Source organism: Pleurodeles waltl, chromosome 2_1 (genome assembly GCF_031143425.1).
Source record: "Pleurodeles waltl isolate 20211129_DDA chromosome 2_1, aPleWal1.hap1.20221129, whole genome shotgun sequence".
Taxonomy (NCBI): Eukaryota; Metazoa; Chordata; class Amphibia; order Caudata; family Salamandridae; genus Pleurodeles; species Pleurodeles waltl.
This window is the reverse complement of record NC_090438.1, coordinates 539,402,615-539,426,470: the sequence shown is the minus strand read 5'-3', so window position 1 is coordinate 539,426,470 and position 23,856 is coordinate 539,402,615. Positions and strand designations below refer to the sequence as shown.

At 40.7% G+C, this 23,856-nt stretch overlaps 1 protein-coding gene across 1 annotated transcript in view; it reads right to left on the bottom strand.

Annotated features, from left to right (window-relative positions):
- Positions 1 to 10,786: 10,786 nt before the first annotated feature.
- SUSD5 (sushi domain containing 5) overlaps positions 10,787 to 23,856 on the bottom strand; it is a 416,012-nt gene continuing 402,942 nt past the window's right edge. The window contains exon 5 of the mRNA XM_069214265.1: positions 10,787 to 12,734. Coding sequence (XP_069070366.1) covers positions 11,476 to 12,734 — 1,259 coding nt within the window. The 3' untranslated portion in view covers positions 10,787 to 11,475. The remainder of the gene's footprint in view (positions 12,735 to 23,856) is intronic.

Below are 23,856 nucleotides of genomic sequence, written 5' to 3'. Positions count from 1 at the left end.
TTACCATTTAGTTTACAGGATTTGGTGGTTTCAAACTTGTTTAAGCTTTTGCAGTTGGTATGCTTTGCTCCTCCAAATAAATGTGTTTTGCAATCTAAACTATTTTGTTGGATGTATTGTTTTATTTAATAAAACACATATGCATTTTCTGCAATTACAGATTTTTTTTATGTATGAAAGTAATGGAAGTGTTGATCTCTTTTCAACCTAGTTGTTGGTTCCAGGCTCAAATGGCGAGCACGAGCTGACAACAAAGCAGCATAGAGGTGTTCTGGGGTGTTTTTGTGGGACAACAAGGTCTATTTTGAACAAAAAACACATTCATACGGACAAAATTTCTAATATAACCATATATTTTAATACAAAGTAGTTTCCCAAGACATTTTGGTAGAGTGCTAGTTTCTACATTTTAGAGTTTGTTTTGGTCACTTTATTTCTGCAGCACTCACAGAGAGCTATATTGAGAAAGCCTTTTTCCATGAGCAAGTGCGAATCCTGAAAATTCATGAGTAAACTCGGAGAAAGTCATATGGATACTGTTTAACAGACAAGGGGTCATGATATTTTGGGGCATATTTACAAGACCCTAGTGCCACCGGAGTGTCACTTTTAGCGACTCTCCAGTGGCGCTGTGCAGTGCCCCATATTCACAAGGCAGCGCTAAGCTACTTTTTGTGGCTTAACACCGCCTTGTAAATATGGGGCCCTACAATGAAGTTTTCTGTGGCAGAGGGGCGTGCAATGTATGTTGCTGTGGGTATTCCAACGGAACACCCATTGCTTTTGACGCTGCCCTAGATTTACAAGGAATCGTAAATCTGAGTCAGCGCCCAAAACTAACGCCACCCAGAGATGGCGTTAGCATGGTACAACAAGGAGAAATACTTTTATTTCTCCTCATTTTTGCATTCTCCAACACACATAGAAAGAGTAAAAGACCATTGATGATTGTTTATGTGCAGGAAGGCGTCCCTTTCTGCACATAAACAATCATTCAATAATGATGATTTACTACTTCTATGTGTGTCACGCAGAATGCAGCACACAAAAAAGTGCCAAATCACCATTGTAGATTGTTTATGTGCAGGAAGGGACACATTCCTACACATAAACAACCATTCCCTTCAACGCAGAAACCCTTGCACTGTGGTGCAAGGATGCTTGCATTGGCAGCTAAATTTAGCACCAGCACTGGGGGAAACACAGGTATTTTTTTGTAAATATGGTGAATCCCTGCATCTCCGAAATGACACTGCCAATTTTGGCGCAGCACCGTGCCAGTTCCATGTAAGCATGCCCCTTTGTGTCATTATGTCACATTCAATTACAAATATTTTAAATGATTTTCTGGTACCAAGGCTTTCGAGTCACAAAATCACAGACTTTGTGACTGCATAACTCAAAGTTGCAATATAACAAAAGGTACTTTCAGAGTCTAAAATGTGTTTCCTCAGTGCAATTTGTAAGGTGAAAAGTGTGTGAAAGGGCATTCCTGATATGCAATGCCGTTTATCAATGGTTTGCAACCACAATTGAGCTCACAAACTATTTCTCAAACACCAACCTGTTCAAAGCAGGAGGAGTAGATTCTCTATACAAGAAACATGGCGCCTCATTTACAAGGATCTTGCGCTGCCTTAGCGTCATTTTTTTACACTAAGGCCATGCACAACTATCCTCCACTCTATGCCAAATTTACAAACTGACGCAATGTGACCATAGCCCCAGTTTGTATTGTTTTGCACCACATTCTACCAGCGCCAGGTATAATGTATGCAAGGTAGGCGTTCCCCTGTTAAAAGCCCTGCAGAAATTGTGCAGTGAAATCGACAAGATTTCACTGTGCCATGCTGCACCAGCATAGCATCATTTTTTAACACCTGCTCAGGACTGGTGTTAAAGGTGATGCGGTGCTGTTGTCTATGGGGCCCCCTTCACATTGCTGGACTAGCGTCAACATTTTGATGCGAGTCCAGCACTGTTAAGGTTTAGCGCCACAACAGCGTCAGAATTCCTGACCCTTTTGTGGACACTTTGCACCATGGAGCACTGTATTGTAAATACAGTGCTCCCCTAGTTAGTTAGGAGGGTGTAGGGTGGCGCAAGAAAACTGGCTCATCGATCACGATGCGCTAGTTTCTTATAAATGAGCCCCATGGTGTGCAAATAACTGGTCAAAGAAAGACTATTTTGTGTTAAGCTCTCCAGCATGTAGTTATGAGGGACCATGCAAAAGGGGGTATAGCAATGTTGCTTAGTACCAATATTAGTTGGGACTATAAGTATTTTTTGCATGCCTCTAATCTAATTCAAGTGGTAAAAATAGGTTGAAATAGGGGCCAGATAGACATGGACTCCTTCTTGGTTGTAAACATGTATATTCTCCCTGACTGTTATTGTAGCCCTCTATTGAAGGATATGTTTGACTTTATTTCTTCAATTATGTTAGGGGAAGATTGTAAATAAATTGTTTTGGTGTGCGATCTAAACGCCAAATTCTCTAATCATACTTTATGGATTTATGTAAATAATGCCAAAGAAGAGGCATTTTAAATTCCCCTTGCTGTGTTCCCTGTTAGTGGTAGAGTAGACAAAAGAGGATTAATGTTGCTAGAAGGCTTAAGAACAGGTTGTAAATGGGAGAACTGAAAATGATACTCCGGCAAAGGTAACAAATAAGTCTCGTTCTGGCAGTTCCATTATAGATTATGTAATTACCTAATTTTCTACCTTTAATAGATTGTCTAAAATGGAAGTGCTAAAGAATACTTTCAATGATCATATGCTAATCTTTTGTAAATTAGAAGTGGGCTTATCGGAGGTAGGTCGCTGGAATTTTAAAAATTAATCAGTGAAGTTTATAAAATCTAGTGGCAGATTGTACTGGAACGATAAAGCATCTGTAAAATTAAAAGAAACGCTGACGGCATTATTAGATAATTGGAAGCTTCCCCTTGATTCTCTGGTAAGACATGGAATATGTGTAAAAACTGTAATTTCAGCTTGTAAAATAAAAAAAACGAATGTACCCTCCCGATGTAGACCATGTTTGGATACGGTAATAAGTTTAAATAGAGGAATAAACATAATTGGTAAGGGCACAATTTTAGCATAAATCGCTACAACAAGCAAAATAATTGCCTGCCTTAAGCGGAAAAGATACAGGATTAAATGTGCCTTAAGAAAAGAAAAGGAATACCGTAAATGGGTCCAGTTGAAGGAGGCAGTTTCCCATAAAGACTCAAAAACATTTTAGGAAATTATCGCGGTTAGATGTGGCACCAGATCTTGGTCTCTACCAGTTCTCATATAAGAAAAGATATCTTGAAGATTTGAATTCTGCCAACACTGGTTTGTTTTGGATAAAGCCCCCGTGATTGGCAGTTTCCGATTCTCCAACCTCTTATTATGCCCTAAGAGTGAGATTGTGGGGTTCATTAGGAGGATGAGATCCTCAGGGGCTATGGGCCAAGATTAAATTCTGATGACTCCTTAAAAAAGAGCTTTTGTTATGGGCCACCTATCTGTCACCTCTTTTCTCTTACTGTTACCAGTATAGGGTTACTACCCCTTCCTGGTCTGGCAGCATATTAAACCCACTTCATAAAAAGGGTCCCGGACATCTTCCTGGTAACTATCGCCAAATTGCCTTACTAGATGCAATGGGGAAAGTTTTTGCCAGGAGCTTATTGGAGCATCTTACTGAGTGGGTGGCAGAAGGAAATATCCTTCCTTTGGAGCACACTGGCTGTAGGGAAAAACATAGCAGTTTGGATAATATCTGTATGTTGAAACTTATTGCTGAAAAGTATACGGTGATTAGAGGGGCTAATGTCTATGTTTCATTCATTGATTTCTCTTCCGTCTTCAATAGGGTCACCAGCCATTACTCTGGAAAACATTGCAGAAGCTGGGTATACCAGACGCCCTTCTTCCATTAATAATTGCCCTGTACTCGTCTCCCTGGTGCCAAATGCTGTTAGGAGGTGACTGTGGTTTATCTGCGGTAGTTCCAACATATAACAGGCTGAAAAAAAGGGTGCTTTTTGGCCCCTTTACTCTTTTTCTTATATGTTTCAGATCTCCTTATTTGCCTGGCAGCCAGCAGTGGAGATGCTCCAAATACAGGAGGCTGTCCTTTGCCTTGTCTGATGTATGCTGATGATATTGTAATTATGGATTTAACACCTTGGGGGTTGAAGAACAGATTCTTGTCCCTCCAACAGTACAGAACATCACACCTTCTGGAAATTATTGTTTCAAAGAGTAAGATCTTGATAATTGAAAGAAGAATGTTTGGGCAGCTCTACAATCTTGTTTGGAGCATAAGTGTGGAAAAGATGGAAATTGTAAAATCCTATCCCTGTTTAGGGAAAGTGGTTTCAGGTAGCACACTGGATAAGGCCCATATTGATTATTGCTCATATGAGGTTTCTTGACGCGCAAATGGTCTATGTGCCTTTTATAAAGTAATGGAGTGAAGGCATTTTATGCACCTGCTCTCTGTCTTCATGGCGAAAGTTCCCCTGATGTTATTGTAAGCCACAAGAATATGTTAACTTGGATAAATGGAGTTTTCTAGAGCAAATGGAGGGGCAAATAATATGCAAGGTTTGCAGTTTTAACTCAGTAGGTCCGATGCAAGCAATTAGGCTGGAATTTGGATTGATAATCTCATTTGTACAAGGTCTGGCCAGAGTGATTCAGTGGGGCTACCAGTTGAAGAACAGTGAAAAGGAGTCCATGAGAAGCCTTATGAATCAAGAGATTTTTGGTGCTGATGTAGGAAAATATTTGTTTTCTCAAGATTTTGCCCTAGCCTTGAGTTATTTAGGCTTACAGGAAGATGCTACGACATCCCTTTCTTCTTTAGAATTGAAATCCTTACTAAAAGGCATTAGAAGTTCAGTCAGTCAGCAAAAAAGATCTTACGTACGGTATGAGGAAGAAAAGTTACAGGTGATAGCCAGGGATAGTAGTCCAAAGGTTGCCCATAAGTATTTGTTTTGGAATTTGGACCATGGCCTGCATCATTTTATGGTCTTATTCTGAATGAATTTGCTTCCAGTAAATGATTAAATTGCAAACTGGTCCTCTTCTGGAGAAATTGGGAAAGAATGTAACTTTTGTGATTCAGGATGTAAAGATCTTAAACATATTCTCTTTGTTTGTCCTGCACTTTTACCTCTACAACATCGCTAAGTACGTCCAATATTTTTACAAATAGGGTAACATGTTGAAACGGCTCGAGATTTTCTCTTTTTCCCTAAAAATGAGGTAATTTGTGTGAGAATTTTTAAACATTTTAAAGGATTTTATGAATTTATATTAATGGATTCTCGATTGGTGCTGGGAGTTTTTTTTCCACGTTTACACCCATGGCCCGCTGTTGTGACAAGGGAGAGCTTACTATGGGAAGAGTATTAGAGAATGCATGGTATAAATATTACCCTCTAGGTTGCATTTTAATTGTTTTTAAGGTTTATGTCCCTTTTTTACTTAGGATTTGGATTGCACCTACTCTTTTATTAGGAATTCAAATGGCTGCTATTTTTGGTATATTGGATAGCTGTCGGGTAGGGAATCTCTATGAATTATTTAATATGATTTTGTTTTTAAGATGGCACTGGTGAATTTTATTATTGTTTATTATGTTTTCTAAGATGTATGACTATGTTATTGAGAATTGTATTGCATTGATCATGTGGACCTATTTGAATCCCAAATCATAAATAAAGATTTAATTTAATTGAATTTAATTTGATTTGCAGACGGGAAACTGTCATGGATAGCTGCACTTTTAGAACGACAGTGATGTGTATCAAGATTACAGATATTGTTGCTGAGGACCACTTCATGCTCCCATGATGTGCCCTTACAACATGCTATTTCTTTTTTTTATGAATGCAGCCAGTGTCCCTTTATGTATAAAAATGCCATTTTAAGATGGAGGTCTGCTATGCCTCACAGGTCTCCAACCCTACATTCACAGGGATTAATTTAAAATATGATCTGGCTTCACGAATATTAGTTAGAGAAGATTGTGTGAGTCCAACTGAATAAGCACTGTGCGTTGTGATGGAATTGAACATGTGCTAAAGCGCAAAATCAAGGTGGTGTTGCAAAGTAGTTAGTGTGCAAATGTATGGATTACTTTGTGAACGCACTATCTACAGTACACTGTGCCCTATATTTCTTGATCTTACATATTATATTTTTCATCTTGACTACAGCACGAGGAATCAATAGTGAAAGCCTAAATTAGACTGGGGGATAGAACTATGTTTTTAAAACAGCATTGTGAACTCGCACCAACACAGGCACACCATTGTGGACTCACACCAACACAGACACACAAAGCTTTACAATATGAATCATATTATCCAACCCATGTTTTTTTAGAGCCCACCACTAATAACATTTAGGAATACATTCCTCTTGCACACAGTAGACATTGAACATTGGAGTAAATGTTATTTAGAACATTCAGTACAGCCAGGAAGTTTACAACACCCTGAGAAAATTGTAGATTTCTAGTGAGCCTTTCTTTTAACATTAAAATGTCCTTGCTTAAAATCTATAGACCTCTGACTCTTGTGTAATCAAGCCACTAGTAAGTCACAACAGTGAAATAGCGTTTGTGGATACTGCTGCTGACTGAAAACCATGCATTCTATTAACACCAAACATTAAAATCTGCATTGTCTGTGTCTCTTTGGTGTAACAAAGCACAGTATAAGGGATGGGCAAGAGAAAAATATTTCCAGCTTTACATTTCCTGCCCTTTTCTGTTCAGAATGCAGTGGAACTTGGGAACATCTTCGCCTGACCATGCTACACCGGCCTGACACTCTATTCACAGACTCAACTTTGACCCAAATGACTTTATGTTCTTGACAGAGGTCGCTTTCCTTGAAATTCTACTCAACCAGTCACAAATGCTTTCTCCTCAATAGACCTGGAGCGTATAACGTTTTAGGTAATTCACTACCTATGAATGCCTTGAGAAGTAAGGCAAATTCTACTTACCCAAAAAATACCAGCTGAAACCAGCAGACACCAGAACGTATTTCAAGATGCAACTGAAATTACCTAAAGCATTTCTTCAAAACTCCAAAATACCACCATGCCAACCACTGGATGCTGTAGAAACCCCTCATATGGCTTGTTTGGAATTTCTTTTAGGGCCTTCACCCCAATGAATCCTTTCATTAGCACATTCCAGCTGTCCCAATATTCATAAACAATAATACATTAACTTTTCTTTACAGATGTGGGGTTCTTTCAGTATGGTTATCGAAAGTTTCATATAATCAAACAGGCAACCAGGACATAAAGGTTATTGCCTAAGAATACACTTAAATTCAGAGGTACCCTAATGTTTTATCTGTGGATCTCATCAATATTTAATGCAAACCCTCAACCACTAACCTTGGTGGCATGCTTCATCATTGGATTTGCCTCATCCATCTGAAATAGTTATAGGGGGCGGATGGGTTCTCTGTTTTGAAGGGGTGCGTTATTGGAAGGGTGGGTAGAAAGAAGTAACTCCACTGTTTATGGTGGGGATCCAACAGGTGGGGTTAAAAATCCATACATTTGTAGGCAGCACATTCAGTAGGTGACACAGCAGGAAGTTCCTTTGACGAATGTGTGATGGATTGCAAAGGCCATCCCATGTACCACCCTCCATGGGGACACGCAGGCAGCTGACTAGGGATTTCCTAGAAAACTCGACCAATGATGACCACTTGACAATGATGAACTTGACCACTCCCTTCCATCGGACCCAGATGTCGCTAATGAAGCTGCAAGCAACCTACACCGCTGACTCTCAAACTGCACTGACAACATAGCCCCCCTGAGGAAATCACCAGGGAATCAACAGAGCAAAACAACCAAGTGGTTTACATCAGACATACAGGAATCCAAGCGTACCTGCAGATGAATGTAATGGAAATGGGGACTCAGCAAATCCACCGAAGACCGCACAACCTACAAAAATGCAGGCACCACGCACCACCAGAACATCAGAGTCACCAAAAAAGCCACCTTTCAAGCACACCTCAACACCAGTGCTCACAACAGCAAAGAGCTCTTCACTATCGTCAAAGAGTTCACGAACCCCGGGGCAGGCACCTCATCCATCCCTCCCTCCCAAGACCTCTGCAACATCCTTGCCATCTTCTTTATCGTAAGATCCAGGACATCTACAAAGGCTTCAGGAACCAATGCCCACCAGCACCGCTCACCACCACGGACCTTGTACCCCACCAGATACTGAACTCCTGGATCCCCATCACGATAGAGGACCCAAAGACTGATGAACCCCATCCATGTGGGAGCACCCTTGGATCCATACCCGTTCACATCCCCAAACTGGCCAGCGCAACCACAGCACTGGATCTCTGCTGAACCATTAACCTATCTGTCAAGGCTGCCACATTCCCCTCAGACTGGAAACACGCCGAAATCAGCCCGCTACTCAAGAAACACACCGCCAACCCTAGAGCACTGAAGAACTACAGACCTATCTCTCTGCTCCCTTTCCCTGCCAAGGTAACAAAGAAAGCTATCAACAAGCAACTCACCGAGCCCCTTGAGACACACTGTATCCTGGACCCTTCCCAGTCGGGATTTTCAAGCAACCACAGCACTGAAACCGCAGTCTTAGCAGCCACTGACGACATATGCTTCTTACTGGACCGCTGAGGTACGGTCGCACTCAACCTCCTCGACCTCTCTTCTGCATTTGACACCGTTTCCCACTCCACTCTCGGCAACATACTGCACAACACCGGCATTCGAGACAAAGCCCTGAACTGGATCAGATCCTTCCTCACTGGAAGAACACAGAGGATCAGACTACCACCATTCACATCAGAACTTAAAAATACTTGCTGCCGAGTGCCCCAAGGATCCTCACTCAGCCCGAAGCTTTTCAATGTCTACCTGGCCCCACTCGCTAAGATCACCAAACAACATGAGCTAAACATAGTCTCCTACGGCGATGACACCATGCACTCATCACCAGCAAACTAGACTAGGGCAACCCACTCTATGCCGGCACCACCAAGAAATTTCAATCTAAACTACAAAGAGTCCAGAATGCAGCAGCCAGATTCATCCTGGACATCCCCGGTCACAGTTGTATATCCTCCCACCTCAGAGACCTATCCTGGCTCCCAGTCAACAAGTGCATAACATACAAACTCCTGATCCACACCTTCAAGGCACTGCACAACATAGGACCATTGTACCTCAACCACCGCCTCACCTTCTACGTACAAAATAGAAGTCTCCATTCCTCGCAGTTCACCATTGCAGCCGTCCCCAAGATCTGGAAAAGTACAGCAGGAGGAAGATCCTTCTCTTACCTAACAGCCTGGACATGGAACACACTTCCCCTCAAGCTCAGGCAGACTGCATCACTGAAGCAATTCAGGAAGGACCTCAAGACCTGGCTCTTTGACTGAGCAGCACGCCCACATTCAGCGCCTTGAGACCTTATGGGCGATTTGCTGCGCTTTACAAATCCGTGATTGATTGATTGAATGATGTGAGTATAATGCATAACATTTGAATAAATTAGTCTTCTAGTACTGTCTGTAATCGTCAGTATCCCATCTGATCACCATAAGGCATAAGAAAGTTGTAGTTAATGTCAATAATCTACTGATTGGTGCACAACAAGCAGAAGGTTTGCATAGTTGGTGGTTAATTTTATGTTATAATCCATGCTAATAAAAGTTATGTGTTAGATGTTTCTCAAAAGTATATACTGTATTCCGCTGTTTGATGGATACAGAGATGCATGTTTGATGGATACAGAGATGCATGTGTCTAAGGCAATGTAATTTAACCTACATTATGGAAAGGCTTCTTCGTATTTTCATTGTTGTTATTACAATCCACGTTTTGTTTTCTTTCTTTGGCTTTTATCATCTTTGTGGGAGACAAGTGGGTGTTACTGTTCTTTTTTCTAACAGTGGGGGGTCCCCTGTAACCATTTTCTTGCTTTTCGTTACTGATCTAGCTTTGCGGCATGGTAGTCATCTTTTGGTGTACATGTGTTTTTTGCACATTTGCTTCCCGGCCTCGTTGTTTTTTCGTTACTAAGCTTATAGGTTGATTTCTCCACCGTCCCACCCCTCCCAGCTCAGTTCAGATAAGGACCATCATTTATAATTTCTCATGACTGTTTGAATTCTCTGCCAAACCATACATTACTAACGCGCAAGGGCAACCTGTTTTCATGTTACAATTAGGTCACAGAGGAAAATAACTGTCTTCATACTAACAAGGATTATGTAATAGCATATTAACTTTGCATTTACATATATACTGTTTGTGTGTGTGTGTGGCAGGCTTAATGTTCTGTTTACAATATGCAATATGGTATAGTAAACTCTAACCAGTAAAAAAGCAGTGCTGTAAGGCAAATACTGAGCAAAAGCTTTGCACATCTTGGCCGTGCAGTCAGATGTTTGCAATAAGCTTCCTTGAAAGGCACTTTTTACAAATTTGACTCCTAGGTGCGAAGAGCAGCAGGTTACTGCAAACAGGCCGTTCCCATCATAATAATGTCCATTCTCTGCGGATATCTCAATTAATCCTGTCCTACATGCTGGAAAGTCTTGCACTGGCCTGAGTTGTGTTCACTATGTAGGCCTGGGTTAGTTCCGTTTTAGTTGATTGTTTCAGCTAAATTGTTGGAACAGCACACCATCTTTCGCGTTCATTTTAAAACGTCTGCACTGAATAACTGCTTTTTTTTTTTTTTTTTAGAAATCCGAGGCTTTCAAACACTGCCTCATAGCCAGAGAGACAGTCGGTACCCTAAACAGAATAGTTACAAGGAAAAACAGATATTTATCCCTAAAGTGAAGAGGGTTATGTTTTGCATTCCTGATTGATGCATGTCTGCCATTTTCATAGGATTGAATTTATAGCGTTTGTTAAATAATCCTTAAATAAAATCCTGATCACTTTTGCCCGCTGCAGATTAGATGGATATTAACATTCACTGTGCCTGTGTCCCAAATGTGCTTTTACAAATCAGTAAACAAAACTATATAAAATGGACCACCTCGAAGGGCATTTGTTTTATCATTGTTTCGACCTTTGTTGGTTGCGGGCAAAAATGCAGATTCGCAATTTAGAGTCAGTAGTCATCGAACGTTAACCAAGAAAAACCACAGCAGTTACATGTCTGATCCACGTGACCTAACGGCGCTTAACACTTGCAGAATCTCCTTGGAAACAATGACATGCATCCTGCACCTCAACGAAGAAGTCTCTAAGTCCTTGCAGCAAGAATGCACCTCATCTTGAAAAAAAACATTGAAATGTTTGGCTTGTTAGGTTAGGGCTAAAAACAATGGGACTTTATTATGCCACAGAGCCCGCTAGCTGTGCCGTACCATATGACGAATCAGCATATTTCTTGTTAACGACTCGAAGTCGAAACAGAGATTATACTTTGTGCATTTCGATGTGTTGGGGGTGTCTAGTCTGGCCTTTGCCATTCAGTTTATAGACAGAGCTTTTCTGTTGCCGTTTTTTGTAGCACCACACTGCCAATACAGTTGATAAAAGTAGTAAGCACAGAACAGTTACAACCACTGCAATCAGTGGACCTCGGCTGGAGCCTTGACAGTCCTCATTAGAACAAGGCTCAGAAGTTGCAAGACGTTCGCCCCCCAGCTCGTATATTAGAGTCCGTCCTTCCGAGGCTCCTTCAGAAGTTGAGGTCTCAGTGAAACCAGCTGTGGCCTGGTCAGGCCTAGTTTTGGCATCTGGTGGGGTGAGGTATGTTGTAGTTTCCTCTGCCTCAGTAGGAGCTGGAATGTGATCAATGGGCTTGACTGTCACATACGTTTCCAAAATGGCCGTGGGTGGTGTGTCTGGGAGTTCAAAAAATTCTTCAGTGGTAGTAGGCTCTTCTGTTGTAAAAATCTCTTCTGTAGTTGGAATGTACCTGCCCATTTCTTCAATCCCTTTACTGGTGGTCCCATTTCCTGGGGCAATCACTGGGGTCAGAGGAACTTGTGCCCGTTTAATACCATAATTCAGAAACTTTGTTGGAGATATATCAATATGGGTTAAATCTATCTCTGCAATGGGTGTGGTGATACTCGTCTTCTTCTTGTCACTGTAATTTGGTTGATCAGTTGCCAAAAGAATAACTTCATCAAGTCCCATTAAACTATCAATTGTTTCTCCTTCCTCCACAGCATCCAGTGTTACTGGATAACCATCAAGCCAAGACTCATCTGTGCTGGCTACCAGTTCTTTTACAGTCTTAGTTTCTTTATTCACCACAGAGGGTCCAATAGGAAAGTCCTCGTTGTCATAAACCATTTTAGTGCCAGACTCACTGAAGTCTGTTTTCACTCCGATGTGGTTGTTGCCATTAGAAAAGTCTGTTTTTGTGCCAACTTCGGGTTCCCTCTCACCTTCTGGCTCATTAAATTCCTCAGGAGGGAACCAAAACAAGTGTTTTTGACTGAGTAATGATACCGGAGATTCAGTAGGTGCCTTGCTTTCCGTGTCAATCAAATCAAAAATACCCTGAGCTTCCCCCTGGCCAGTTTCTATTTCCATTTCTTTGCTGAGTGGGAATTCCTCTACTTCTCCATCTTCCTCAGCATCATCCTCATCAGGTTCCATGACTGACATAGTTCTGTCATCTGGAAACTTGTCTTCATAGTCGATATGTGGCAGTGCATCATCTGCAAGAAAAAGAGTACCATGTTTTAATAGCCAGGAATATATTTCTTTAAATACATATCATGGATTGATATGACTAAAATACAATCACAGATTATTTGCATTCTTCAAAATTATCTAGGGATTCTTTTAAAGGATATTGCAAGTCATCGGGACGTTCTGTGACCATACAGAGGAACAATGCCAAATGCTGAGCTTCTTTATATGCTCATGGAACCCCAAGCTGATTTGCAATTTCCTTATATTGTAGGGCAGGGGGTGCTTTATTCTTTACATTACATGGCCACACCATCGCCTTTCCCACAAAACATTTAAATCCCTGGTGTGATGTCCTTTCATGTGAAGGAGGAAATATGTTTGTAAACATGAAGACACAAATAATAAAAAAAATAATCTTTAGTGGAAAATTAAAAACACCAAAAAGAAGTTAGATATTTGCTGCAAAACGATATTATTAACAATTTATTATAAATCAGATTTAAAAGGAGCTTAGAATATGCAGAAGCATGCAGGAAGATTTTATCTTTCCTAAACTTACTTAAGTCATGGAAAATTAAATATGTTGCCATAAATATCATTTGTCCGCTTGTCATTGATCATCTAGAAAAACAGAGCAGAAGTAGGAAAAGGCGTGTTTCTTTTTAATTTTTGACACTGCAGCCTTATTTATGCTCTGCGACCTGACTTTCTTCTTGGCTGCTGGCAGTACGCATTGACGTCAGACGTCAGCTGTAATAACCTACTACAATTGGGTGGCACTGTAATTTCTTTATTACAGGTGACTAGGCGCACCACAGGTTGTCTGTAAGAAGGACATCAGAGACAAGCTTTTATGCAGGCATTGCAGACTCGCTTGAGTCATAAGAATTATAAACACGATATGAAAGTATAAGGAACAATAGCTTGACATGGCACAGAAATTCAATTTCTTTTTCAGTACCTATAATAGGCTGAATGCAGGAAATCCATGGATGAGTAAAGAGAAATATATTTTGTTACCTCTTGCAGTGTAAAATGAAAAGGACAGTGTTTAAATTCTGGTCTAGAAACATTTATTTGGTATACATAGCAGCACAGTTATGCCTAAACTTGATGGCAGTGTAGAGATTCAAAGGGTTGCCAACCCTTGCCCCAAAAGGCAACACACCAGCAAAGTGAGCAAACCTGACCCTACGCCACAGGAGGTTGTAAAGAGTTATGGGAATCTCCCATTGACAATATGTTCAATACCTTTCTTGCGTCTTTGTGACCGCGGCTTGTCGGTCTTCTGTCTTGTGAGTACTCACTGTTTCTCATGGCCTGTCTCCCTCCATGCTGAGAAGAGCGTTGCTGGGTGCTGCTAGTGAGATGTTCTTCAAACTTTGATACAAACTATATTGAAGCAGCGGCCAAAGTACTGTCTTGATTAGAGAATCACCTCGCTGATGTTGCAGTGTATGCTCTACCTCCCGAACTACATTTTCTTCTTCGGACCCACCCGCAAACTCTGGCTGTTTACTAACATGGCCTCGGGGCACCAGTGCCTTACTAGTTGACAGTGCCTCTCAGAAGACGGTCCCGGAAAACCACAGTTGGATTCCCTATAAATTGTCACTAGCTCTTCTGCCTGTGAGTACAATCCTACAAGGGCTGAACCAGTCTGTACGGACCCACGGACCAAAGGAAGGGTTCCTGTACAATCCCCCAGCCCCTGCCACCCTTGTTGCCTGCAAAATCCAACTTGTCACCACAAGGATCTGCAGGAACAGGCAAGGCCACCAGCATCACCACCACCTCTATTTGGGACATCTGAAAGGCCAGCACCCGCGCCCAACGCTCAACGTCCAACGTCAATGACCTCTCTGACCCAGTGGGCAAGATTGGCTGAGACCACAGCCTTGGCCTTGACACTAGGTAACATGGCACAAAATTGGGAAAAACTGCAAGCCACAAGTAGCAACAAGTAGCAGAGGGTAGTATGCTCGTGCCCCCTCCCACTTCAAGGGCGGGTGTGGCGGCACTCAACCTACTCCAGCACACATCCAGTATAGCCCACACAGTTTGATCAAGTGGCGTCCTTCCCGGTCCTGTGTCCTGTTTCCTATTAGGCGCACTGTGCACTGTGAGTACTGCAGTATCAATTGGAATGAAGCACAAAGAAGGAGAGGTCCATGAAACAAGCACTACGGCAGGCCAGAAACTAGTAGATGAGAATAAAACTTCAATGGACTCCAAGACCTTCCTCAAGTGGAAGGCCTCCAGCTCAAAGAAAATGTACATTCACAACTACTTTACAAGAGCAAGATGTGGGGCAGGAGAAGGAAAAGAGGAGGGTGACTCCATCATTCCCCCGGATAACCTCACTCCACAGGCTTCACAGGCCCCAGCTACTCTGATACTCGAGTACGTCACAGCGCCAAGGCCAACTCTAACCTAGCACAAACGAGAATATAGACAGAAGCAGGAGCTGGACTCCATAAGATGGGTGACAAGCTTTGGTATGGGCTCTTCAATAATCAATAATCGTATAACTGGTTTTATTGGCAGATACTGCCTTGGATGAGTGCTGGCGTAGCCCCAACGGTAAAAACAATGATAAAGACAATGACAAAAACGTGTCTGAGAAAATGAACAAGACCAAGGCACTCCACAATCAATAATACGTCAAAGTAAAATAAAGTTGCTGGAATTTTTTTTAATTCCTTTTGGAGATGGAGATGAAAAGTGTTTAGTAAGTATAAATGTCCATAAATGATACAACAGCAAACAGCCAACACGTATTTCGTCCTATCGGACTTTTTCAAGGCTGCAAATAAAACAAAACAAAACAAAGGAACTATTTACAGTAATGACACTGTCAATAGATGGATGCAACAGGTAGTACAAGATCCAAATTACCTCATAGATAGAGGGAGACTAGTATAATATGCAAGTCCCATTGTGTGTTCACACACGATTAACAACAGAGAAATCCTCAATGGTAAGTGTTTGGGCAACATAGACATGTCACCTAGTGCTCGAGTGGTGGATAAACCAGAGAGGTAAGACAGAGATGAAAAAAGGTCCTGGTAGAGAAAAGGATAGAAAGAAAGGGTTACATAGTGGAAAAGACAGGGGGAAGTATTGGAGCAGAGTAGTGAGTGGTTGTCATCGATATTGAAGATGGACTAGGCGGCAGGTGAGAAACCACAGAAAGGAGAAAACATTTAAAATCACAGTATTGAATCCAAACTAGTGTACAGTGTAATAGTATGCTTCAATGAGTGTTTAACAATGAGTGCATTGTACTTATTGACAACATAAGATGAATGGGATAATAGACATTGAAATATCATAAGATAAAATGTAAATACAAATATAAATATTGAAGAGGGACTAAGCAGCAGGTAAGAAACCACAGATAGGAGAGAACACATTTTTGAGCACAGTATTAAATACAAACTTGGTGTGCAGTGTAATAGTATGCTTAAACGAACGTTTATCAAAGAGTACATTGTACAATATTAACAACATAGGATGAATTGGATAATAAACATTGAAACATCATAAAAATAAGATGTAAATACATAATAAATGTTGAAGATGGACTAGGCGGCAATTGAGAAGCCACAGACAGGACAAAGCACTTCTGGGCACAGTATTAGATACAAACTAGTGTACAGTGCACTAGTATACTCGAATGAGCGTTTACACTGTGTGCATTGTACTTATTAAACAAAGTAGTATGAGTGGGATAATAGACATGAAACATCATGAAATAAAACAGTTCTCAAATAGAACATGCCTTTCCTAACACCGTAGAGTAAAATAGAAACTGTAAGATGTCCATACAGAGATATAGTAAGGAAGACATAATGAATCTAAGCCACTTTAGTAGACACACAGAAAATATTGTTTTGTAAACATATTATATGGCAGAGAAAACAGTATATTATGTACATGATGCTGATCTCCTGGAAAAGAGAGGGCAAATAGGCGCTATGCGCACATGTAGTACAAAAAATATAAATGTTACCAAAAGGACATATTAGTTAGAAAAGGGAATACAAAAAGGAGGTGCATAGGTTAGACATGTGATGTTTATTAGAGGAAGACATGAAGATCCTTGTGGATGTTAAGGCCCCGTTCTACCGCTCTTAGTTTAATGATCCACCTACTCTCTAGGCGGCTAAGGGCCAAAGTGCGGTTACCTCCTCGTGGTGTGCGGTTTATAGAGTCAATCCCATGTATGGAAATGTCCAGGAGTTCTTTTTGTCCATGTGCCTCATTATAATGGATGGCAAATGGGTAGTTAGTGTTAGATGTTCGAACGTGTCTTGTGGGGGAGCCAAAAGAAGCAAATTTAACCCGGTGAGTCCCGAGTATGAGCTGGAGGCATCAGGTCCAGCATCAGGTCCAGCACCCAATGGAGGGATTGTCAATTTGGAAACAGGGAAAATGAAGACGGAATCTCCAAGTGGGAACAACCGGGCAACAGTGGTTGAGATTCACCAGCAGTCTCAACCACAAATCAAGGTGGTGCAAGCAAATAAATCTACAGACAAGGGCAGAGTTTGCTCCACCCCGCTACACGGCCTAATGAAAGCCTCACGGGAATGGCCAACCATTCTAGAGCAAGATGATTGGCCACTGTGAGAAATAAACATGGGCGCACCAAGTACGGACAAAGGGACCACGAGACCCCCGTAGGAAATGTCACCCCAAAGTGACCTCTGTAAGGACACGGGAGATGTGGTTAGACCAGAGTACATCATAGAGACCATCTATGCCTCCCTTTTAGCTGCTGTAAAATCCTTAACTTGGCAGTCACACAAAATGGAGATCCATCTACAACTAACCCACATGCTAGCCCAAAGCATACTAGCCATAGACAGTAAACTGAACTCACTGTGTGGGAAATTTGACAACTGGGACCATAGTGGGAGAGAGGATAAGATGGACATGGGGGCACAAAATGATGAAATAATAGCTAAACTGGCGACCCTCCCAGATCTACTAACCAGCATTATCCAGCACTGCAAAATAGCTATAGGAAATTGCAAAAAACATCTGGTATGGGAGCAGTGGATATCCAGCAATAGATTGTGTCCTTTGAGTTACCCTCCAAAGAAGGCTCAACAGTGCCCAGAAAAGGGGAAGAGGGAAGTGGGGAGCCGGAATCAGACATTATGCAACAAAAAGCAGAATCCCTACAACTGCACCCTTCAGTAGCATCCAATATGTCAGTAAACAGTACAGAGGAGCAAGTTTCTGATGTAAACCACAAGCCATTGTGTGAGCATGATCTTAGGGCCAAACAGCAACCACAATTAACAAGACGGCAGAAAAAGAAGCTGAAAAAACACTTAAAGTCGTAAAGCAAAAAAATAAAAATCATAAATACAGTGGATTTGGGGATCCCCAGCAGATCGAGTCCTATCCAATTTTCCAGCAGAGGTCACAATCAAATGTGACACACAAAACCCGTGCCCAGGAACATACTCGTAGAGCAATCGACCAGGCTGGAACAGGGAAGGTAAAATCTTACAAGGCCATAAAAACAGAGGAATGCTCTACCATAGGGCCAATTGAACACAAAGCAGCCACGGATCCAACAATCTGCAATGACAATGAGTATGAAATAGTAAAGGATAATTTAACTCCAATAGGAGAGCAAGCAGCCACATTGACAGATGAAACAGAGGTTGTGACGGCCCTAGAACAACTGGCCACGGTAGAGGGAGATGAGGCCGTCATAGAAGGGGCCCCCTTCGACCGGTCAGACGGTCCCAGTCGATAGAAGGAGTATTGCATGGGATAAGGAAACAGAAATTCCCTCATATACTAATAATGACGCTCCCAAACGGTATGAAACATACAATAGAAAGGTCATCAATACCAGGAACTACTTACACAAGGCCACAGTAACCAACCAGATGGAATGGAACAGGAAGGGATGCAGGAGGATTATCTCTGGGAATCTAACCCAAGCAAATAAAGAGCCGTTTGGAAGTTCATCGAAGAATTTCCTGCATGCACAGATGCAATGGAGATCACTCAGCGGGACGCCTGGAGTAGAGACCATAGACAGCAAATATTCGCACACACTGTCCAATCAGAACACCCCATCATAAATAAGCCAGAGAAAGATTGGGTTTACCAGGGGTCTTCAAATACAAATAGCATAAATTGGAAGGAAATTGGCGAACAACCGACAATAATATTCTCCCCCATATGCATCACAGGGCTCCTGGGATATACTAAACAGGTCAAACATCCTGAGATTATTGCACCACATGCCATCACTACTGACTTCCACATCAGGGGACCTCCTAACAGTAAATTTTAACAAATACCCATGGATCTGACCAGGAGAATCTACATTAACATCTTGGGTTAACCAGGCCCTGGTTGATAAAATATTTGAGATGAGGGACTCCTGGAAGATTGGGGCATAAAAATTAGCAAACCAAGAAAGGAGCGCTATCCGCAAGTGCTGACCAGGGAAACTCAAGCTACACGCCCAATTTAAAAAAAAATCAGCGCCTTGAGAGGCACTCCGGTGGTAGAACCATTGATAATTGACAAGAAGATTTCCGTGCAGCTAATAAAGAAAGCTGGAAAGCCCCATCCGGAGAGCACAAGAACAGACTATAACATCTCGGGTAGGTCGACCTGGGGCTGGCTCCCTACAGCTTTGAACATCAATGAGAAAAGGTGCCTTTAACTATCGTGTCCCCCACAAATGAATATCGATAATATGACGAAGGTCATCAGTTGGAATGTGGCTGGGCTGGCCTCTCTCATTGCTAGCCCCACCATTGAGGACTACCTAAAAAACACAGATATCCTCTGCTTCGAGGAAACCTGGACGAAGGAACCACAAACTATAGCTTGCTTCGCAACCACTCATACCCCTCCAAAAAAAAAAAAGAAATTTGCAAGACACATGGGCGGCATCGCAACATATGTAAATTTAGAACGAGCAGTGAAATCTATCCCGTGGGAGAAATCAACCAACGAGGTTTATGTAATAACTATATACGGCTTTGCCCTGACTAAAAAAGCAACACCAATTGCAATCATAAATTTATACTTAAATCCTAACCAAGAAACTAAACAGACAAAGCTTAAGTCAATTCTGTCTACACTAAAGGAATATGCATATGAGTACCCGGAACATGAACTTTTAATCACAGGTGATCTCAACACTCAACAACTCGGGCAGGGTGTGAGTCTCCCTGGAGATTCTCTGAGATCCGCCATAGAGACTTTTTTTACAAAACACCAACTGAGATCTTCACATGTTAAGACAACGAGGCAGTGCCCACCTATTTCAACATTTAAAAATATCTCTATATTAGATTAGTTCTTCCTGAGTCCGGCCCTATGGCATAGATGCCTAAATTATGAGGTGACCCAAAGATCTAAGAGTGATCACAACCCCATTACAATAGGAAGGCAATGCTCGCATTCAAAATGCGGTGATAAATGGTCTTCTATGGAATCTAGAATAAGCTTGGTTGAACACAATGTAAGCACCATACAGGAGTCCGCTTCTAAAATTGCTTCTTTGGAGAAGGATGTTTCAATGCTAAGGAAATAAGCTGTTGATCTTGAAAACAGGAACAGACATAATAACCTGCGCTTATATGGTCTTCCAGAGGGTGTTGAGGGTGGAGATCCAGTTACTTTCTTCACTTCATCCCTACCAAAGCTGTTGGATTTACCTTCATCTTTTACCTTAAGTATTCAACAAGCCCATAGACTGTGACCTCAGCTTACTTCTTTTTCTGCACCAACGACACCCAGAGGTGTAATTATTTTGTTTCTGAAGTTCACGGACCTCTTAAAAGTTCTGAATGCAGCCAAAACAAAAAAACAACTTATATGGTTTGGTGCAACACTATTCTTGAGCCAAGATGTGTCTACAGCTACTGCTAAACAAAGAAAAGACTTCCTTGAACTTCGTCCTGCATTACGTTCACTTGGTGCAAGATATGGATGGTTTCATCCTTGCACTTTCAAAGTTACTTTCCAGAATAACACATCCGCTTTTGAAGATCCTGCAGACCTCAGAAAATGTATTCATTCTCACTCAAAGGATTGATGGATGTTGCTGGCTCCTCCTCTTCAAGATGAATTAAATATTGACTCCAAATCTTTTTGTTTTTGATTAATATGACAATAATTAATACATATTATTGTTTAATGCTGGTTTAATCCATATTTTTTTAAATCTCTTTACAGAATCGTTGTAGTTATCTATATCTCCGTTTCCCGTTTGTTCTCCTATGAAGTTCCGGTTCGTGTTGGTTGTGCTATCGCCTGTGTGTTGCCACTCCCTGTTTCCTCCTTTGCCTCTTTCACTAATTAATTCTTTTTATTCAATACTACTTCTGACACAACTCCCCAAATGCTATGGGATTCTTTTAAAGCCTCAGCTCGTGGTTTATTATAGATTTTGTTTCTAAAAAAAAGAAATATTTTGCTTATCAATAAAACCTCTTATTGTCTAACGTCAGACGTTTATTCCTTGTCTTCAAATTCTTCTTTGCATGAACTAGTTCAGGCCAATTTAACTTTTAATAAAAATTCAACTGATCAAGCCTCCTCCATATTATTACATAGTAGTGCCCGTTATTATGGTGGTCATAACAAATCAGCAAAACTTTAAGCCATTTATTTGAAAATTTGTAAAGAAAGCTCTTTTAATGAATCCATTCATTCATGAGATGGGAAACTTATTTAAAGATGGGGACATTTTAGCTGAATTCATGAAATTTAAAAAAAAAATATTTTGACCCTCTCAAATCTGATTTATTGACTGCAGAGTTACTCAAAGCACTTAACACACTGAAAAAAGGGAAACCTCCTGGCCCAGGTGGGTATACTGTATAATTTTATCTACATTTCTCCAATATTTTGCTCCCTAGTCTTCTGCAACTCTTTCAGTATTTCTTCCTGACTGGCAAAGCTGGTGGTACTTTTCAGGCGGGGACTATTTGTATAATACATACGGATGGGCAAGATCCTATACAGTGCACAAATTATTGTCCTATATATCTTGTAAATGTAGATTATACATTTTTTGCCAAATTACTCGCTCTTCGAATTGAGTTGTTTTTTCCCAAATTAGTAAGTAAAGAACAATGTGGTTTTGTTAAAGGCAGACTAACCTCAGATAACTGTCATTTATTTTTTGATGTATTAAATAAAGCCCCTTTTCTTTCCTATCCTCTTGCAACTATCTTTGTAGATGCTGAAAAAGCCTTTGACAGAGTAAGTTAGTCTTTTTCACTTAAAGTACGGAAATGGTATGGTTTTGGGCCCAAAATTATCTCTTTTATTCCTTTGCTTTACACAGATGCTCAGGCTGCAGTACTAATTAACGGTTGTGTGTCTTACTATTTTTCCGTGTAAAAAAGAAGTTGGTCAATGTTCTCCCTTATCTCTTCTTTATTTGTTTTAGCCCTTGAACCTTTCCTTTCTCATATCCATAAAAATACTTTATATCAGGGTTTCAATATGCAGATAAACATTTAAAACTATCCGCCTATGTGGATGATATTCTTCTCTTTCTTTCTAAACCTGATATCTCTATACCTGCTTTACTTAAGGAGCTTTCAAGCTTTTCATCTGTCTCTGGTTATAAACTTAATTCATAGAAAGCAGAAATTCTACCTCTTACTAAATTTTGCATGAAGCATCCTTTTGATTCCACTGTGTTTCATTGGAATAATTCTAAAATCAAATACTTGGGTCTTTGGATTACTAACTCTATTTTTGTGTCTGTTAAAATAAATATGAAGGAATGTTTCAATAGAATTGATAAATTACTATCCTCCTGGAATCATCTTTATTTATCATGAGGGGTCGTATGCATTTCATAAAAATGACGAGCATACCCATTGTTTTATACATCTTATCCATGACTCCAGTTCATATACCAGATACTTACTTTTAAAAAATGGACTAACGTCTTTCCAAATTCCTATGGAACAAGAAAAGATCACGAATTTCCCGTTCACTTCTTAAAAAGATGAAGGATAATGGAGGTACGAATTTCCCAGATTTTCAGACTTGTAATAAAGCTTTTTCTCTGAAACAAGCTGCCAAATGCACTTCTTCTGCTCCCTCTCTTTTTACTCCCTCATGACTTGACATTGAACTTGCATTGCTTGCCCCTTTCTCTAGTAAGGACGTTTTAACGTTCTCTTAAAAAAATAACATAACATCTTCACTGCTCTTTAAACATACTTGCTTTTTATTGAATCCTTATTAGCAAATAAAAATATCAACAATAGCCACTTTTTCACAATCCCTGCTTTGGCATAATAAGCTTATAGCTATAAATAATAGACCCTTAAAATGGAAATCTTGGAGAAGTAGGGGAATTATCTGGGTTCAAGATCTTTTTGATGGCCTAAATCCTCAATTTCAAGTGACTTTTGACTGCCTTTGATCATTTTGGCACAAATTTTCAATTCTTATGGAGACTGTTTTGGATATTTTCTGTTCGTTCCCATCAGACTCCATACCTCATTCCTTCTCTCTCCCCCAGATTCACTTTTACGATTATTGTCTCTGAATCCTCAAGCCTTTCTTATATACAAATATTTTTGGTCATCAGATCCCTCTCGTCCTAAAGCCAAAGTAGGACTTACTTGAGAAGTGGATTTGGGTTGTGATTGGACCATTTTCCTCTGGAACACAATATTGTCCAGAATCTTTAAAATTTCAAGATCGGCCTCTACCACTCAATCTATGTTTTTTCTTTATCATAGATTATATCATACACCAACATCCCTGGCCAAATTTGGTAATATGCCTAGCCCTGCTTGTTGGTCATGTCATTGTTCGAAAGGAGATTTGCTCCATATTCTTTTTTATGCCCCCCTACTGCTGTTTTTTGGCAGAAAGTCTGGGCACAACTTACAACAATTTTTTGAATAAATTGCCCTATGTCGCTTATCGCAATTTGTTTTAGGCAGCCTACCAGATAAAATTGAATTACATGCTCATGAAAAAGGATTATTTGATCTTATGTTGGCCTTCGCTTTTCAACAAGTTACACTTAACTAAAAATCCTCTTCTAGCATATCCTTTACATCTTGGTGGAATTATGTATGCCATTATCATCACTTAGATATTATTTTTGCTTCT